Source organism: Ascaphus truei, chromosome 2 (genome assembly GCF_040206685.1).
Source record: "Ascaphus truei isolate aAscTru1 chromosome 2, aAscTru1.hap1, whole genome shotgun sequence".
NCBI lineage: Eukaryota > Metazoa > Chordata > Amphibia > Anura > Ascaphidae > Ascaphus > Ascaphus truei.
Window position 1 is genome coordinate 402,902,304 of NC_134484.1, and position 20,428 is coordinate 402,922,731.

Consider the following 20,428-nt stretch of genomic DNA (forward strand, 5'->3'; position numbering starts at 1 on the left):
TGCATAGTCACCAGTATCTTTGTCTAATATGATATGCACTCCTAGATCTACCCTCCAACATATGTTGGCTGTGGATCCCTTCATGTCTGTGAGGACTCGGGGGTCACGTCGGTCGCAGCTTGACCTTCCCTCACCTCTGTCCACTCCCGCGGCTGTGCGGCTCCCTCCTCGCCCGGCCTCCCTGCTGAGGGGACTTCCCCGTCCTCCCCGTTGGGCTGCTGCTGCCTAGCGCAGGGCTGGTGCTCGGCTGCCTGCCGTTGCTTCTGCGCGCGCATCCCCTGCTGTTACGGAACACATTCCAGCACCAGCTAATTTATTCACTGCTCTTGCAGTGAAGCTACACCTCCCTCCCACACGCTGGTTACTAGTTAACCCTAAACCTTATCACCTGGCAGCCTATTATGGAAACCAATCCTGGACTGCTCCTAGGGCTCCTCCAGGCCTGCCTCCGTTAACCATTGGTCAGCCACAGTACTTAATGCCTGTTCTGCCTCTCTCACATCGCTCGACATAGTCTCTGCTACAGACGTCTATTCTGGCTCTCCCTTTGTCTTTGTGCATTCAGGTTACGACGGGCTTGGTGGACGAACTTACCTGGCTCTGGATCCCGGCTCCCTCTTGACCCTGCAGCTTCTTCCATCCCTCGACCTCAGCTTGGACCTCGACCTTCCGGATCTCTCTCTCCCCGACTTTTGGCTAACGGCAAACACTTCACTTCTTCAGTACTGGTACTGGCAAGTATTGCTACACCTGTTCACCCCTGGCCTGGCAACGCCAAAACACCACACTCCGGACACGCTCCTTCTGCTGCGGGTGCGTGCACATATACGTCCCCACCTCAGTATAAGGGACGAGTCTGGTCTGCGGGCAGCACCGGCGTAACAATGTCCTACCGCTGCTAGTTAGGCATTGGCCTTATATACTGTATGGGTTATGTCGACCCACACATTTACAGGCCACTTTCATAGCTCATCAGTGCCTGCTAGCCTCTATTCAAATTATGGCAGTCTGTATGCTCTTTATGCTTGACAATAATTGTAGTCAAAATCTTTAATTTTAACATAATTTATAAATCAAAATCGAAATGCTTTTATTTGTGCGAGCTTCAAGTAAAAGCATTTTGTTAGCCACAGAACGGTATCGACTATCTGTTTTTGATTATGTATATATGTATGTATATGTATGTATGCACCCCCCTTGATAAAGATCTCTCTCTGGGATTGAAACATTGGACTTTTTGTGCAAGTATTTGTGTACTTTAATACATTTTTTCATTACTGAACTGCTGAGTGCTTTTGTCTCTTTACCTTTTAGGTATTGTATGTGTGTATTTTCATGACCTTAGCACCAGCTATTACTATTCCACCACTGGAGTGCAGGATATCTATCCATCCAAATATGTATATATACTGTATATATGCGGTATATATATATATATATATATATAAATAAAAAGACAAATAATAAATATTCAGCGCTAAAATATAATCAATACACAATTAACCAAATTAATACAAATAGATAACATAGAAAAAATGCCAGAAGTGTAAAAAAAGAATATAGGGTAGATGGCCCAGATAAAGTCTTTGGGGTCTGAACTGCTTCTGGGGAATTAACCATATTCCAAATAGATCTAAAAAAAACAAAAAACAGAAGCGCATGCCCCATAGTGTAATACAGTTTATTACAAAAGCTAGGTTGGAGTAACCTTAAAAATGCACACTCACAAACAAATGTAGTAAAATCGCAGTTCAGGTTTTTGATACACTGCGATTTTACTACTGTACATTTGTTTGTGAGCGTGCATATTTAACGTTACTCCAACCTAGCTATTGTAATAGACTATATTACACTATGGGGCATGCGCTTCTTTTTTGTTATATATAATCTCTCAGCTCTATCACTTTACTTTCTGTCCTCTTGCTTTTTTCCTTCTTTAGTTTTGTAATTTCATTTAATTCAACCTCAGAGTCAATTATTTATATTCAATTTCACATTGCAGCTAAGTATGTGCAGTGCATTTTGGATCTATATTGCACTGTAACTTTATATGTGCAATAAACGGTATTTAGGATTTATTTCACATTGCAACTCTTTGGGGCTCATTCATTAAACTGCGTTAGCGCTGATCCGTCACCATTGCAGGTTACTGAACAAGCCGCTCTGTGCAGTATATTTATTATCTATTTTACATTGCAGCAATTTTATGTGCAGTTCATTTATGATCTCATTTGGCAACTTATGAAAATGATTATACACTACAAGTTGCCATACATTTTCAATTAAATATTGCGTACGTCAAAACTGAAATCATTTGGCTGCATGCATGTTGGGTATTAGTTTCTTACCTATAGATGTAATTATGACAGTAAATTGGGTTTCATCTCGGTTTCCAGTTACGTTGTTGTATGCCCGGCACATATAATCCATTGTCTTTCGACCAACGTTGTCAGAGAGAACTTTAAAGTATGGGCCATAATTGATGACCTGTGTCGTATTATTAGCCCGTTGAATCCATGCGAATGTATTTGGAGGATTTGAGTCTGCTGAGCAATCAAATTGAACAGGTTCTCCTAAGTCAACTGTGAACACCTCCCCAACTTTAAAGCCTTTATCTGAATTCACTGTTAGCTCATAGGGCCCATCTGTTTTAAAGAAAAGAGAGAAAGTTAAAATAGAAAAAAAATGGATTCCTTTAATTAACTGACACATGCCTAGGACATATAGATATATTTGACAAAATTGTAGTCACAATAACATTCACTTTTTAGACCTTTCAAATACTTCACTGCAGTTACAGATACAGCAGGGCCCCGGGTATACGGCGGGTTCCGTTCCAGAGGCACGCCGTATAGTGAAAATCACCGGATCAGTGCTGCGCATGCACAAACCGGCATTTTCGCAGTTCTGCGCACATGCAATCTATACGATGCACGCGCAACCTGCGGTCTGCGCATGCGTGCCGGGCGCACCCGCCCGTTCTGTGCATGCGCGTTTCATAATTCAACAGGGCAGTCACCTTCTCGGTGCCGCCGTATCAGCGGATCGACAAAAAGCGGAGCGCCGAGAAGCGGGGCCGTGCTGTATCTCAAGAACAGGCGTGTAGCATTTCAGTGCTTAATATATGAAAACAAAATAAAAGGCAGAAAATACAAGCTTTTCATTGGCCGATAATGTAAATTCAGGCAACAAAGTGTTTTCCCTGGTGGAAAGACACGAGCTCCCCTTTTCTACAAACATTTTAGCAGCACAATATTTTATGTAACATTTTGACGTGATCCGAATTGATTTTTAGTTATTTTACAAAAGCAGCCACAGGTACAATGTATCAACATACAGTATGCAAGATATACCGTACACTTTCGTTTGATGGATACATTTTTCCTGTCACTATCATGCCCCTCTCTTCCATTACAGTATATAGCACTGCAGATATATCTGCTTTTTTATATTATTGGAATATACCGTGGCTGCCATTTCCCCCAATGAAAATAATTGTCTTGTTGCCTAATGATTCCGTGTTTTGCAATAAGAGTTTTAAGAAGAAATGTAAAAAAAATGAACAATTTTTAAGAAAAGTGCTGGATATTTTTTTAAGTACAGCAATCTAATTTTAAAATCTACTGTATAGCAGCTTCATGTTCTGCTTTTTTGTTTATGAGTTAAACTAATGGAAAATCTTGATGTTAGACAAATGTGAATGCAAATGAGCTGTGAGATACATTTAAACTTCGCATATAAGTATTGCATTTAAACTCTACACATAGAATGAAATAGATTTCCCAATAAGAGAATACTGTCCTGATGCTTCCGATGACCAAAACCTTTACTGAGTCACATTATATCTCCACATTTTTCCTTTTCCATGCCACAGTGTACAACTGGCTCTTTTTAACTATTATACATAAACCCCTATAACTACAGAGCCATATTTACTCCGGATACAGTATAGAAATGTAACATTATTATATAGCTGTTGTTTTCATCTCCTGGGATACCCTTAGGGACTGACTTAAAAAGCCCTGAAGCAGAAAGCTCCGATTCACGGGATGTTATTGAGTAAACCTCTTAAACTGTAAATTCCCAATCAGCAAGATACGCTGAGGTTAAATTGCAGTGAAACACTCAGCCACACAACACCATACTGAATCTACAGTACTTTCTGCACGTGTTGTATTATCTTTGAAATAAGAACCAAAATCTACAATACCTCTGAACGACAACACAATAAATATCAAAGGATGTACAATACATGCTCTATTCTCAGCGGGTAGTCAGAAGCTCATGCGAAGCAGAAGAAAATATGCCTTTGCAGTTTAAAATTTGCAGTGATAAGATCTCTTAAATATAATTACAGTAATTCCTTAGCAAACTGTTACCACAAATTTTACTTTACAATGGATATGTCTGCAAAATATAAAAGTATCCGATGACTTAAGAATAATAAATCAATAGCATTTAAAATACAAATCAATAAAATGTTAACAAATTGTAAAATAAATACTTAGATAGTAAAATAAATAGAGTAATAACTAACAGTAGGCAGATATATATCATAGAAGCTCATTAAAGATTGCAGCTGCAAAAAAAAAAACATTCAGTGTGTGAAAGTAGAGGAGCGTTATAATTTATACACTGATCTTCGAGATCAGTGGGAGAAGTTGGTTGGCAAACCCTAGTTAGCTCTGTGTAACAATGAGCTACTAAGGGAATTCTGAGCTACAGAATTTGAAGAAATCCATGTAATGTTCCCTACCCAAAGCTGCTTGCGCAGGCAATGCTTCAAAGATAAATATTATAACATCTATATTAAACATGGTGACAAGTTCTCAATGGCAATTAATTTACAATAGTTATCTTTTACTTTTGAACAAACCCCACACACATCTGAGTGTAGTATACTGTATGAAACAATGCCACATTTCCAAAACTTCCGATATATTAAAAAGTTTTAACTTTTGTAATGTGAATACTTAGAATAAATTAGAATTACAGAATGCCATACGATTTTATTTAGTGCACGTTACTAAGGGGGAAAGTACTGAAGTATTATAGCACAGGGACTGGACAGAGCAAATCATTTCATATCCACCATGTGCGTGAGATCTGTAAGACCTGGATCCATTGGGTCCTGGAGAGCTCTATACTGTTTGTTTATCTACGTGGTTTCTGAGAAATTCAATGGTAAAAGGGGCATTACATTGTAAAAAGGTTCCCTATGAAAAGGGAAATCAATAATCATTTTCTACCTGTTTTGTTCTTCTTGTCTCACTAGATAAGGTCTTTACAGAAATGAAATGTTTTCTTTCAATAATGGTTGTTGACCAAATGACTTGTAAAATAATAAATCATGATTTCGCTAACATTTTACTGCTACTGGTGTGTGGCTGACGGGTGTAGTCACCATTACACTGTCATCCACTCTGTCTCTGAGCAGATGGCAGGTACTTACTGTGAGAGACCTTTTTATCACTGTACTCCCCCGCAGACTTAGCATATGGCACATGGAAGCCCTGAAGCTTGCTGAATTATTACAAACATGGTATTGTCAATATGTTGATGGAAATTTACAATGGATTACTTTCAGATACTGAATGCGTGTAGGACGGAGAGAAGTCTGCTTTCTATTTACTCTTTCCTTGTTCAAGTAGCCAACAAAATTATATATATATATATATATATATATATATATATATATATATATACACACATATACATACAGTATACATATATACAGTGCTTGACAAATCACCCAAAAATCTACTCGCCGAACCAAAAAATCTACTCGCCACCTAGTCCCGCCTCTAGTCCCGCCCCCAACCCCGCCTCTAATCCCGCCCCCAGCCCCGCATTTAAAAAAAACCATAAATGAAATAAATTTAATACATTTCTAGTAAGAACATTCGTTTTTGACATAAGTTTATTTATTGTATTACATTATACTACAATTAGTCCTTGTTTTGTGTGTGTGTATGTGTGTGTATAAATGTCGAATCTAGAAAAAAAAGCCAGATGTGAATGACTAGTTTCCTGCACCCCTTAACTAGTGCCTGGATGCCCCCGCTTCAGAATGTTTAAAGCAGCAATCCCACCTGGGATCTTACCTGATCCGCAGACCCTCAATGTCCAGGTACCTCATTCCCACAATGTTATACATTGGAGGGGATGTGTTCCCTACCTGTCTTCTGGGTTACGGGGGATTCCAATGTCTTCTGTGTGAAGCTTGAGTCAGATCTGGAAGAAAGCAGTATAGGTTATTTCGGTGTAGTATAGGGCAGTTAAGATATACAGGGTAAATAAAATATCCAGATCCAGATTTTGAGACAGAAAGAGGGTGAGACAGAGAGAGGGTGAGACAGAGAGAGGGTGAGACAGAGAGAGGGTGAGACAGAGAGAGGGTGAGACAGAGAGAGAGAGAGAGGGTGAGAGAGAGACGGAGAGAGGGTGAGAGAGAGACGGAGAGAGGGTGAGAGAGAGACGGAGAGAGGGTGAGAGAGAGACGGAGAGAGGGTGAGAGAGAGACGGAGAGAGGGTGAGAGAGAGACGGAGAGAGGGTGAGAGAGAGACGGAGAGAGGGTGAGAGAGGACGGAGAGAGGGTGAGAGAGAGACCGAGAGAGGGTGAGAGAGAGACGGAGAGAGGGTGAGAGAGAGGGTGAGAGGGAGAGAGAGAGGGAGAGACAGAGGGAGAGAGAGAGGGTGAGAGACGGAGAGAGGGTGACTGTGGGGGGATGGGGTGACTGGGTGGGGTGATGGGAGACTGGGTGGGGTGATGGGGTGACTGGGTGGGGTGATGGGGTGACTGGGTGGGGTGATGGGGTGACTGGGTGGGTGATTGGGTGGGGTGACTGGGTGGGTGATTGGGTGGGGTGACTGGGTGGGTGATTGGGTGGGGTGACTGGGTGGGTGATTGGGTGGGGATTACTGACTGACTGGGTGGGGATTACTGACTGTCTGACTGGGTGGGGTGACTGGGCAGGGGGGTGGGATGACTGACTGGGTGGGGGGGTATGACTGGGTGGGGGGGTTATGACTGACTGGGTGGGGGGGTTATGACTGACTGGGTGGGGGGGGTTATGACTGACTGGGTGGGGGGGTATGTTTGACTTGGTGGGGGGGGGGTATGATTGACTGGGTGGGGGGGTATGACTGGGTGGGGGTATGACTGACTGGGTGGGGGGGGTTATGACTGACTGGGTGGGGGGGGTTATGACTGACTGGGTGGGGGGGTATGTTTGACTTGGTGGGGGGGGGTATGATTGACTGGGTGGGGGGGTATGACTGGGTGGGGGGTATGACTGACTGGGTGGGGGGGTTATGACTGACTGGGTGGGGGGGTATGACTGACTGGGTGGGGGGGTATGACTGACTGGGTGGGGGGTATGACTGACTGGGTGGGGGGTATGACTGACTGAGGGGGTATGACTGACTGGGTGGGGGGGGTTATGACTGACTGGTTGGGGGGGTATGACTGACTGGTTGGGGGGGTATGACTGACTGGGTGGGGGGGTATGACTGACTGGGTGGGGGGGTATGACTGACTGGGGGGGTATGACTGACTGGGTGGGGGGGAGTATGACTGACTGGGTGGGGGGGAGTATGACTGACTGGTTGGGGGGGTATGACTGACTGGTTGGGGGGGTATGACTGACTGGGTGGGGGGGTATGACTGACTGGGTGGGGAGTATGACTGACTGAGGGGGTATGACTGACTGGGTGGGGGGGGGTATGACTTACTGGGTGGGGGGGTATGACTGACTGGGGGGGTATGACTGACTGGGTGGGGGGGAGTATGACTGACTGGGTGGGGGGGAGTATGACTGACTGGGTGGGGTGGGGGGATGACTGACTGGGTGGGATGGGGGGATGACTGGGTGGGATGGGGGGATGACTGACTGGGTGGGATGGGGGGATGACTGACTGAGTGGGGTGGGGGGATGACTGACTGGGTGGGGGGATGACTGACTGGGTGGGGTGATGACTGGGTGGGGTGGGGGGATGACTGACTGGGTGGGGTGGGGGGTACCTTTGGTGTCCTACACGTTCTCTCTCTTACACACACACACACACACACACACACACACACACACACACACACACACACACACACACACACACACACCACTCTCTCTCATACATACACACACACACACACACACCACTCTCTCTCATACATACACACACACTCTCATACACACACACTCTGTGGAACCGGAGGGCAAGCGGGACAGGGGGGGGAAATCCCCTGCCCCGCGCGAGCAGCCACGGGGACAGGAGCGGAGACCAAAGGGGAAGCAGGTTTGGGGGGGGGAACATTCCCCGCTGTCATCTCCTGCCCCACGCGAGCAGCCACGGGGACAGGAGTGGAACCGGAGGGCAAGCGGGACCGGGGAGTGGGTGGGGGGGAAATCCCCTGCCGTCATCTCCTGCCCCGCGCGAGCAGCCACGGGGACAGGAGCGGAGACTGAGGGGATGAGAAGGGAAGCGCGAGCAGGAGACAGGGACCGCGCACGCGAGGAGCAGCCATTACTTACCCCTGCAGAGAAGGGCTCCATTCCGCGTCACGACCGCGTCACGGCCAATCAGCCAGGAAAATATTTTGTTTTGTTATTTATTTATTTTTTTAAATTTGTGGGGGGGTGGGGAAGCGGAGACAGCCACGGGGACCGAGGGGAACACCCCTGCTGGCATCGGGAGCAGCCACTGGCACTGGGGGAAAGCGGGGACCGTAGGGCAACCGGGACGGGGGAACATCGCCCACTGTCATCTCCTGCCCCGCGCGAGCAGCCACAGGGACAGGAGCAGAACCGGAGGGCAAGCGGGGCAGGGGGGGGGGGGGGGAGATGGGGGGAGAAATCCCCTGCTGTCATCTCTTGCCCGACAGGAGCGGAGACTGGAGGGGATGAGGAGGGAAGCGCGGGCAGGAGACGGAGACGGACCGCGCGCGCGAGGAGAAGCCATTACCCCTGCAGAGAAGGGCTCCATTCCGCGTCACGACCAATTGGCCAATCAGCCAGGAGGATATTTTTTTTGTTATTTTTTTTTTTTAATTTTTTTAAAATTTGCGCAGAGCAGGGGGGAAAAGTAGCTGGCCACGGGCCAATTTCCGTTCGCACCTGGCGAGTGGGCGACCGGGTTTGTCGAGCACTGCATATATATATACTGTATGTATATGTGTGTATATATATATATAATATATATATATATATATATATATATATATATATATATAATTTTGTTGGCTACTTGAACAAGGAAAGAGTAAATAGAAAGCAGACTTCTCTCCGTCCTACACGCATTCAGTATCTGAAAGTAATCCATTGTAAATTTCCATCAACATATTGACAATACCATGTTTGTAATAATTCAGCAAGCTTCAGGGCTTCCATGTGCCATATGCTAAGTCTGCGGGGGAGTACAGTGATAAAAAGGTACAGTGATAAAAAGTACAGTGATATATGGGTGCTTGTGTTAGTCTGTAGTTGCACTGCCCTGAGGAAGGTCCCGTTGGGAGGACCGAAACGTTGGCGGCCTTGTGTTACTGAATACACTTTTTTGATACCATACCTGCAGCGTGCTGTCTCTTTTTGGCTATCAGGATCCCCTGGTCTCCATATGTCTACATACTCTCTATGGGACAAGCATCTGCCTCCTGCAACAAAACCGTGAGTGCTAATCTCCATACCTGACTATATATATATAGTCAGGTATGGAGATTAGCACTCACGGTTTTGTTGCAGGAGGCAGATAAACTCACAACAGCCATTGCTGCTTGCAGCCTTTGCTCTTAAGCAGAAATGCTTTTAAGTAGAAATCTTTCAAGTAGTATGCAAGTTTAAAAAAGGAAGTTCAAAAAAGAAGTGTAAAAAATGAACACAATCTACTGCTTCTGATTCCTGCATTTGAACTACGCTGGAAAGGAGGTTATCATCCCACACTGCACATCTCAACACATTACTATTGCTGTGATGCCACCTTTACTTTTTATATTTACTGTAACCTCACTTATTCTCAAATTATGCACTTCCTTCCACCAGCCTCATCATGTCTCTAACTCTATTCATATTTCACCATCTCTCCTTACTTCACCACTTCTCAGTTCACATGAACTCCTCTCTTACCTGCGCCCTCTGTCACCACACAGTTATGCCGCCTGCACTAAAACACACCCCTACAAATCATCCTCTCACATTCTCTTTCTGTCCATGCTTCTCCTCCTTGCTTCTGGGGATATCTCTCCCAATCCTGGTCCCTGCCTTATTTCTACTTGCTCTCGTCCTCGCCTTCCACATGCAACTTCTACTCCTTCTGGTGTCAACCCCTCTAACCTCATACCCATCCCCTGCCACCCTCCCTCCTCTCTCCCTTTCTCCTGTGCCCTTTGGAATGCTCGCTCCCTCTCTAACAAGTTCCTCTCTGTGCATGACTTCTTTCTCTCTCACTCCCTGCTTCTCTTTGCTATAACTGAGACCTGGCTCACTCAGTCTGACTCTGCTCTGGAAGCTGCCCTCTCCTATGGTGGCCTTTCCTTCTCCCACACTCCACGCCCTGGTGGCAGGGGTGGAGGCGTGGGGCTCCTGCTCTCCTCTCTCTGCCATTACAGAACAGTTTCTATTCCCCCCTCTCTTGCTTTTCCCTCCTTCGAGGCTCACACAGTCCAGATCTTCTCTCCTCTCCCGGTCCATGTGGCGGTCATCTATCGCCCACCTTCCTCTACTCATCCCCCTTCTGCCTTTCTCTCTCACTTTGAATCCTGGCTCTCTTTCTTTCTCTCCTCAGACTCCCCTGTTCTTCTCCTTGGGGACTTCAACTGCCACATTGATGACCCCTCTCTCCCTTGGGCTTCCCGCTTTCTTTCTCTAACCGCTTCTTTTGGCCTTCAACAGTGGACTGCAGCCAGCACCCACAAGGATGGCCACTACTTAGACCTGGTTTTCACTAAAAACTTCTCTCTCTCCGACTTCTCCATTTCCCCTTTTCCTCTCTCCGACCATCACCTCATCTCATTTTCTCTCTCTCGCTTCTCTCCATCTCCATCTCCATCTCGCCCTCGTTTTGCAGAAACCTGCGCTCTATTAACCTACCAGCTCTTGATTCCACTTTACGCTCCTCCCTCTCCTCTCTCAGTTCTGCTTCAGACCCTGACAACCTGGTCAGGAACTACAACTCTGCCTTATCTTCCTCTCTTGATCTTCATGCCCCACTTTCTCTCTGCCGTCCTCGCCCTTCTAACCCCAGACCCTGGCTAAACTCCCACACACGCATGCTGCGTTCCTCCACTCGTTCCTCTGAACGCCTCTGGAGGAAATCTCATACGCTCGCAGACTTCATTCACTACAAATTTATGCTATCCTGTTTCAACTCTGCCCTCTTTCAGGCTAAACAAACCTACTTTTCATCACTAATCAACACACACAAGTCTAACCCACGCCGTCTCTTTTCTGTCTTTGACTCTCTACTCAGACCACCCTCAGCTGCCTCCTCTTCTTCCTCCATCTCACCTCAGGACTTTGCTGACTTTTTTAAGGAAAAGGTGGAGTCCATACGGCAGAACATCCCATCTGTTGCCTCCTCCCATCCCACAATGCTTCCCAACTCTCCTTCTGTCTTTCTTGACTCTTTTTCTGCTATCTCGGAGGAGGATGTATCACTGCTGATCTCCTCTTCTCCCTCTACCACTTGCCCTCTTGATCCCATTCCCTCCCATCTCCTAAAACCTCTTGCTCCTTCTATAATCCCTATGCTCACACAGATCTTTAACTCTTCCCTCTACTCTGGTACCTTTCCTTCATCCTTCAAGCATGCAACCGTTATACCATTACTCAAAAACAGCAAGCTTGACCCTACCTGTCCTTCTAACTATCGACCTGTCTCCCTCCTGCCTTTTGCCTCCAAACTCCTTGAACGTCTTGTATTCTCTCGATTGCTACACTTTCTCAACACCTATTCTGTACTAGACCCTCTACAATCTGGCTTCCGCACTGCTCACTCTACTGAAACAGCCCTCACTAAAATAACTGACGACCTCCACGCTGCCAAAGACAGAGGTCATTACACTCTGCTCATATTACTCGACCTCTCTGCAGCATTCGACACTGTGGACCACCCTCTTCTCCTTCACATTCTCCATACTCTTGGTTTTCGGAACAAAGTTTTATCCTGGATCTCCTCTTACCTCTCCCATCGTACCTTCAGTGTCTCTTTTGCTAACACCTCCTCCTCCTCTATTGATCTCTCTGTGGGGGTACCCCAGGGCTCTGTCCTGGGACCCCTTCTCTTTTCTCTCTACACACTCTCTCTAGGTGACCTAATCACATCTTTTGGGTTTAAATATCACCTCTATGCTGACGACACACAAATTTACCTTTCAACCCCTGACCTTACACCTGCTATACAGACCAAAGTTTCTGAATGCCTCTCTGGAATATCATCCTGGATGGCCATCCGCCGACTGAAACTTAACATGGCAAAAACAGAGCTCCTTATACTACCTCCCAAACCTGGCCCTACTACATCCTTCCACATTGCTATTGGAAATACGATCATTCACCCAGTAGCCCAAGCACGCTGCCTAGGGGTCACACTTGATTCCTCTCTCTCATTCTCCTCTCATATTCAAAACGTTTCTAAAACTTGTCGCTTTTTCCTCCGCAATATCACAAAGATACGCCCTTTCCTCTGTTACTCAACTGCTAAAACTCTGTCTCAGGCCCTCATTCTCTCCCGTCTCGATTACTGCAACCTCCTGCTGTCCGGCCTTCCTACCTCTCACCTGTCTCCCCTACAATCTATCCTAAACACTGCTGCCAGAATCACTCCACTCTTTCCTAAATCTGTCTCAGCGTCTCCCCTGCTGAAATCCCTCTCCTGGCTTCCGATTAAATCGCGTATCTCACACTCAATTCTACTGCTCACTTTTAAAGCTTTACATTCTTCTGCCCCTCATTACATCTCAGCCCTAATTTCTCGCTATGCACCATCACGACTCTTGCGTTCTTCTCAAGGAAGTCTTCTTACTACCCCCTTTGTATCTAAAGCTCTCTCCCGCCTTAAACCTTTCTCACTTTCTGCCCCACACCTCTGGAATGCCCTTCCCCTCAATACCCGACTAGCCCCCTCGCTATCCACCTTTAAGACCCACCTTAAGACACATCTGCTTAAAGAAGCATATGAGTAGCACTGGATAATCATGGACACATGACACAAAGCTTGGCCCCCTGCAGAAGCACTTACTAGTATTCCCTCCTACTGTCTCTGTACGTTCTCCCTACCTACCAATTAGATTGTAAGCTCCTCGGAGCAGGGACTCCTTCCTTAATGTTACTTTTACAGTATGTCTGAAGCACTTATTCCCATGATCTGTTATTTATATTTGTTATTTATATGACATGTATTACTACTGTGAAGCGCTATGTACATTTTATGGCGCTATACAAATAAAGACATACATACATACATACATATGGAGACCAGGGGATCCTGATAGCCAAAAAGAGACAGCACGCTGCAGGTATGGTATCAAAAAAGTGTATTCAGTAACACAAGGCCGCCAACGTTTCGGTCTTCCCAACGGGACCTTCCTCAGGGCAGTGCAACTACAGACTAACACAAGCACCCATATATACCCCTTAACACATACTAAAGAACACCTGAAAACAATCATGAACTCCAAATTGTAATCCCAGATACAACCCACATTTCTAAACAGCCAATCCAACATACTGATACTGGTACGCACCAATGAGAGAACCTGATCTATGCATATGTGTACCTAGTCACATGATCAAACCTTGAGAACAACATAATGACATCACAGTGCATCCTGTTGTTGAATTTCTTTAGTATGTGTTAAGGGGTATATATGGGTGCTTGTGTTAGTCTGTAGTTGCACTGCCCTGAGGAAGGTCCCATTGGGAGGACCGAAACGTTGGCGGCCTTGTGTTACTGAATACACTTTTTTGATACCATACCTGCAGTGTGCTGTCTCTTTTTGGCTATCAGGATTCCCTGGTCTCCATATGTCTATATATCATGTATCTATATATCATGTATCATATATATATAGCAAATGGAAATATTACCGTATGCTCATTTGCATGTCTTAGGGCTGGGACCCGCTGCGCCTGGCGTTCCCCACCAGCAGGGGAATCCTCCCGAGCAGGTTCCAGTCCCCCCTCGCTGCTGGCTCACTACGCGCTGTGACGCGTCAGCCGCCAGGGGATGCAAGAAAATTGTGATCCCGAGAGGTGACGCATCACGTGGTGCGCTGATGAGCCAATCAGCAGCGGGAGCGGGAGCTGTCATCAGGCAGCTTCCTACACAAGGGGTGTATGTGTGTGTTGTTTGTGTCAGCAGGGGGAGGGAGCTGCTTACCTTACAGCAGCCTACAGCAGTTCCCTCCTGCAGCCAGAGCCCGTGGAGGGAGGGGGGGGGGAGTAGCGGGTCCCTCCGCTCAAATCACGCCCCCCCTCCCACTCCGGCTCCCGCTCCCTACAGACCGCATATCGCGGTCTGTGTCTGTCAGCGCCCCGCCTGTCTGCAGTGCGGGCGCGCTGACTGAGGGAGCGGGGCCTTAGCCTAAGACAGGTCTTCAACCCCGCCTTTCACCATTATCACCCAGCACACAGTACTTCCACTGCAGCAAGGGATTCTGGGAAATGACATGCAAATGAGCACACATTGCCACTTTTTGCTTCAAAACCATTTAAAACATGGTTCCCTATAGGTTTAAGCTTGCTGCATGGCCACAGCTTTAAGCACAGCCAGGGTTAAGATGCATAGCCAGTAAACCCACCCACAGACAGACTGTTTCGACCTTGTGGGTCTCTTCAGTGTGACGTTGGTTGTACTGGCTCTGCTGGTTTGAGACTAAGAGTAGGTCTTCCCCACACATTATTAAGGTCTGTGAGTGGGTTTACTGGCCCCACTCCTCCACCCCTGCCATCAGTGCGCGGAGTGTGGGACATGGAAAGGCAACCATAGGAGGGGGCAGCTTCCAGAGCAGAGTCAGACTGAGTGAGCCAGGTCTCAGTTATAGCAAAGAGAAGCAGGGAGTGAGAGAGAAAGAAGTCATGCACAGAGAGGAACTTGTTAGAAAGGGAGTGAGCATTCCAAAGGGCACAGGAGAAAGGGAGAGAGGAGGGAGGGTGGCAGGGGATGGGTATGAGGTTGGAGGGGTTGACACCAGAAGGAGTAGAAGTTGCATGTGGGAGGCGAGGACGAGAGCATGTAGGAATAAGGCAGGGACCAGGATTGGGAGAGATATCCCCAGAAGCAAGGAGGAGAAGCATGGAAAGAAAGAAAATGTGTGAGGATGATTTGTAGGGGTGTGTTTTAGTGCAGGGCGTGTAGCTGTGTAGTGACAGAGGGCACAGGTAAGAAAGGAGTTCATGTGAACAGAGAAGTGGGGAAGAAAGGAGAGATGGAGATGTATGAATAGAGTTACTGTCCCGGCCAGCTTTAATCTAAAGCGGCTGCCTACACGGGTTAAAAATAGCCGCGGACGGCGCGCGGCTATCTTCGGCCGTTTTTGGCCGGTTTTCCCGCGCCTCGGGCGCTTTCAATAATAAGCGCCATTAGCGCTTATCTATTGAAGCAGCCGCCGCGCGGGAAACTCCCATTCAATTCGGAGAAAAGCCCCGCGGTTGGCCCGCATTTAACCCGGCAAGCTTTAGAATAAAGCTGGCCGGGACAGTAGAGACATGATGAGGCTGGTGGAAGGAAGTGCATAATTTGAAAATAAGTGAGGTTACAGCAAATATAAAAAGTAAAGGCGGCATCACAGCAATAGTTAAGTGCTGAGATGTGCAGTCTGGGATAGATGATATCCTCCTTTCCAGCGTAGATCAGATGCAGGAATCAGAACCATTAGGTGTTGTCCACTTTTCCACTTCTTTTTGAACTTCATCTAACATTCTACTGTAAGCATGTATACTTCAAACATGGCTGCAAACAGCTATGGCTGCTGTGTGTTTGCTTATATACTTTAAAAAAGTCACCTGGCTGGCCCAAGCAACTTAATTAGCACATGTGAGGGACGTTAAAGCAGATGGGCAAGAAAACACCCATCTTAGAAAAACCAAGTGTGAAAGCTAAATTGAATTAAGACACAGCAAAGGATGATTTGAAGACAGACAGACAATTTGAAATATGTTTTGAAATATGTACAATGACACATTAAAACTTTAAGGCCAAACACTCCATATCCACAGCTTTCAATGTTTATATAGCATGAAAAAATGCATTACAAATACAAGTTCCCCATTCGCAGTACTTTGGCTTTTGTAATGCAATGCACTGCCCTTTATATATTTATTTTCTATTCCCTTTCCCATGATGTAACAGGGACTTATCACTGTTTGAGAGACACTGCTTCTAAATCCAGCAGTGTGCTGATTAATTGCACACTGGCAATCAACCAGTCTCCACCTGGCTGATTAGGACTCTGTGAAAAGCCTGATGTGAGAAACAGGAGAGAGATTTTTCCTTAGCTCACATTTGTGCTGAGGGAAGGAGAGCAGAGAGCAGAGAAGCCTGGACACTTGACACTGTCTTGAGCACAAAGGCTGTACTGAAATCAAGACACCCAGACACCTATATTTCCTGGACACAGAGGACCCAGGAACCTGCCAGAGACTGACATGGAGTCTCAGGAAGTACCTTAAGCTCTGATATACCGGATGTAGACCGGACGTGACGTACATCCGGTATATCAGAGCTCATCAGACACGGGTATGTTACTCTTTGAAAAAGCCCAATTGCTGGGTGAAACGCGTTAGAGGTGCAGGGATATGTCTCCCCTCCTCTTTTTAACCATTTCTCAATAAAGGTTTTTGTATGCAGCACAGTCCAGCCTCAGAAACTTTCTTCCTGCATCGTGGTGCCCGCTGATCTGCCTCTCCCTGTCGGTATAGGTGCCTGTTCTAATATTCTACTCTATTATTTTTATAAACACAAGGATTGTAACATACTCACAATATATTGTTGGTGTAATTACTCCACTCTTCATTTCACTGACATGATTCTTGACCAAACAGCTGTAATCCCCGATGTCCTTCTTCATGACGGGAGCAATAATAAATGTGTCATTGTTCAGGGAAAAGGTGTAGTCCGGGCTGCTCTGCAGGGGCTTCCCATTTTTTAGCCACTGGTACATTACCCTGGTTCCTTGTGCCACTGAACATTTAAATGTCATATTCCCCACCTTTTCCACGGCTCCATACAATGGCTCACTTTGAATAACGGGCTTTGACACGGGAACTGCAATATGAAGAGAGCAGTTGGTTATTAACACTTTTACAGGTTAATACATTATATTTAGAAGCGGTTGATTAAAAAAAATGACATCAGTAGTTACATTAAGATTTTAATTAAAAACAAAAAACCAGCAGAATATTACGTCTTTCAAGTCCAGAATGGCAGCCAATTCAACCAACCATTTTAAAATAATTGTTAAACACGCTGTTCAGAGAAGTGGCACTCAAAGGGTTAAACAACACGAGAGATACCTGTGCACAAAATAGAATACACCTGAGATTCCAGGGCTATATGCCAATTTCAATCATTTTAATATGCTTTGCATAGTCAAATTAGTATACATCCCATGTATTTCAGGCGTTTGGGGAGGTATACCCGTTTCTCCCTCCCTCCATCAAAACCCATATTCCAAGTTACTTTTTGACTAAAGAAATTCAAAGTTTGATAGAAAATGTTGCTTAGACTTTGTGTGAATTTCGGCCTAACTTTTAAGGGTAAAAAATGAGATCGAGCGGCAGGTGATTTTGAACCAATTTTACTAAGCAGTCTTGTGTAGAGATGTGAATTTCTTTTGCTCAAAGTTGCAAATCAGGCAAAAAACCTTTACAAAACCCGTAGTCTGCAGGTCACATGACCCTATGCAAATGACCATTTATATACTGCCTATAATTCTGGTGACATTAGCACAACTTGTGGCAGGTTTGCACATACCCAAACAAGAATTATGTGAATTTTGCAAAGATTTATAGAAAACCACCAAAAAAAAGGTGCTAAGCAAATGTAAGTACATTTACACTTTTCTGCCAGGAGATGCCTTGTGGAGAACACTGATAAGTTAATGCTGTATAATCTTTAATTTCTCTGTCTCAGGATCCAGAATTAAATTGTAGGCTCTACATAGCAGAAACTCATTGACCAAGAATCATCAAAGTGCGTTAGCCAAAAATGCATTATGTTAAGGTGCAAGTCATCAATGTTGTACCGCTAAAAATAAAGCATTTTGTAGATTAATTCTATTGTATTTCTAATGGCCAAAAGTCCTATTATCCACATTTGGCTAATAGGGCTATTGGCAATTACTCTACGGGCGGGATTTATTCTTGTTGGGGGTAGGGGTAGAAAAGTGGATGTTGGGGGTAGTTCTCTGTGGAGGGTGGTTAGGACTCCTATGATGGGGGTAGAGGTTAACCCCTTGTTTGCCTTGGCAGTTAATAAAGCATTGCATGGCAGTGCCTTACTAGCCCCTTAGGTAGCCAATTAAACTACTTCGGTAGCCACAAGCATCAAAGGTGTTAATGTATTTTCCACCATAGAGCTATGTAATAATTTATAATACAGAACTCTATGGTAAGGTAATTAACTGCTTATGATCTGTAACGTTAATTACAGTATCACATTGCAATTCTACTTAAAATATTGCATCTGATTAAAATGTTACTGCAATATTGATGATATGTCATTACATTGCGGTAAAAGCATCCAATATATATAATATATATATAATATAATATATATATAATATACATATACAGTGGTTGACAAATCACCAAAAAATCTACTCGCCACACAAAAAAATCTACTCGCCACCTAGTACCAAACGTGTGCTGCTTGGGCCAATATTTACTCGCCCGGGGGTTAAATCCACTCGCCCAGGGCGAGCAAATGTATAGGTTTGTCGAACACTGTAACATATATGTAATGACATGTCATCAATATTGCAGTAACATTTTAATCAGATGCAATATTTTAAGTAGAATTGCAATGTGATAATTAATGTTACAGATCATAAGCAGTTAATTACCTTACCATAGAGTTCTGTATTATAAATTATTACATAACCCTATGGTGGAAAAATACATTAACACCTTTGATGCTTGTGGCTACCGAAGTATACCACAGATCCTGAAGGGTTTAATGTTTAATTGGCTACCTAAGGGGCTAGTAAGGCACTGCCATGCAATGCTTTATTAACTGCCAAGGCAAACAAGGGGTTAACCTCCACCCCCATCATAGGAGTCCTAACCACCCTCCCCAGAGAACTACCCCCAACATCCACTTCTCTACCCTTACCCCCAATAACAATAAATCCCGCCCGTAGAGTAATTGCCAATAGCCCTATTTGCCAAATGTGGATGATAGGACTTTTGGCCATTAGAAATACAACAGAATTAATCTACAAAATGCTTTATTTTTATACTGTATATATTGTTTGTTTTTTTACCAGATGCTATATTAACTCTATTTTAATGGAGTTTGATGACTCTAGGCCATTGTTTCTGTAAAATGTTATGTTTAATGCTGCACACATTATTGCATTCACTGCCCACAGTGACATTTCGGACACAAACAAAACAAGCAAATAAAAAAAAATAAACCTTTTCAGCCAGAGCTGGTTAATACATTAGTAAACAATTTTAAACCACGGACTAGCTAATGAATTCCCAAGCCATCGTTTATACTGAGAGAAAAAAAAGTCTTAAGCTTTTAAATCTTCCATCTCAATTTACAAGCCATAACTGGCAGAAGCTGTTTCTTACATTTGGTTTGGAGAAGCTGGCGGGTTACACAATGTCAGCTTTTAATTGTTGCAATTGCAACAAAAGTTTTGTTTTGTGATAAAAGACATTGCCCGGGAGTCATCAGAGCGTGATCGCACCCAAATCAGCGATATCTGCCATTAACGTTAATGGCAGATATCGCCATTTTGCAGTGATAAAGCAGATTGCGCTTTGATTACTCCTGGGTATTGTTTTTTATTTATACTTTACCATACGTCCCGACTCCTTATGGAAGTCCTGATGCGTGCCCTGGCAGTGCGCTATTTTGACCTCTGGTACAAAATGGACCACAAGTTGAATAGTGTAGAAATGATCTAAAATGGAGGCGCATCATTTTAGCTGTTTTCTTTTTATTATTCGATTACATATCTTATCTCAACATGTTTAGTAGGCAATCTAATGATCTTTAGAAAATTTTTTCAATGATAATAATAAATAAAATTGCAGTGCACCTGGAGTTAATGCTTGGTGAATCACTTGGCTTTGTGAGATTAAGAAAGGGCCAATTTTGCATTATTCCCAACCTACTTTCCACTGCACAGGGAAATAGAGCAGCGGGTGTCCACCTCCACTACAGAGTGTAGAGCTGTCCCAGTCTACCGTAGAAGGGGAAGAG

General features: G+C 44.9%; 1 protein-coding gene across 3 annotated transcripts in view; it reads right to left on the reverse strand.

The window, feature by feature from the left end:
- The window catches only part of HEPACAM2 (HEPACAM family member 2), a 73,715-nt gene that overhangs the window by 29,983 nt on the left and 23,304 nt on the right, over positions 1 to 20,428 (reverse strand). For all 3 annotated transcript variants that reach the window (XM_075587344.1, XM_075587343.1, XM_075587342.1), the window contains exons 3-4: positions 16,973 to 17,257; positions 2,349 to 2,645 (exon numbers count right to left, since the gene is read on the reverse strand). In XM_075587344.1, coding sequence (XP_075443459.1) covers positions 2,349 to 2,645; positions 16,973 to 17,257 — 582 coding nt within the window. The remainder of the gene's footprint in view (positions 1 to 2,348; positions 2,646 to 16,972; positions 17,258 to 20,428) is intronic.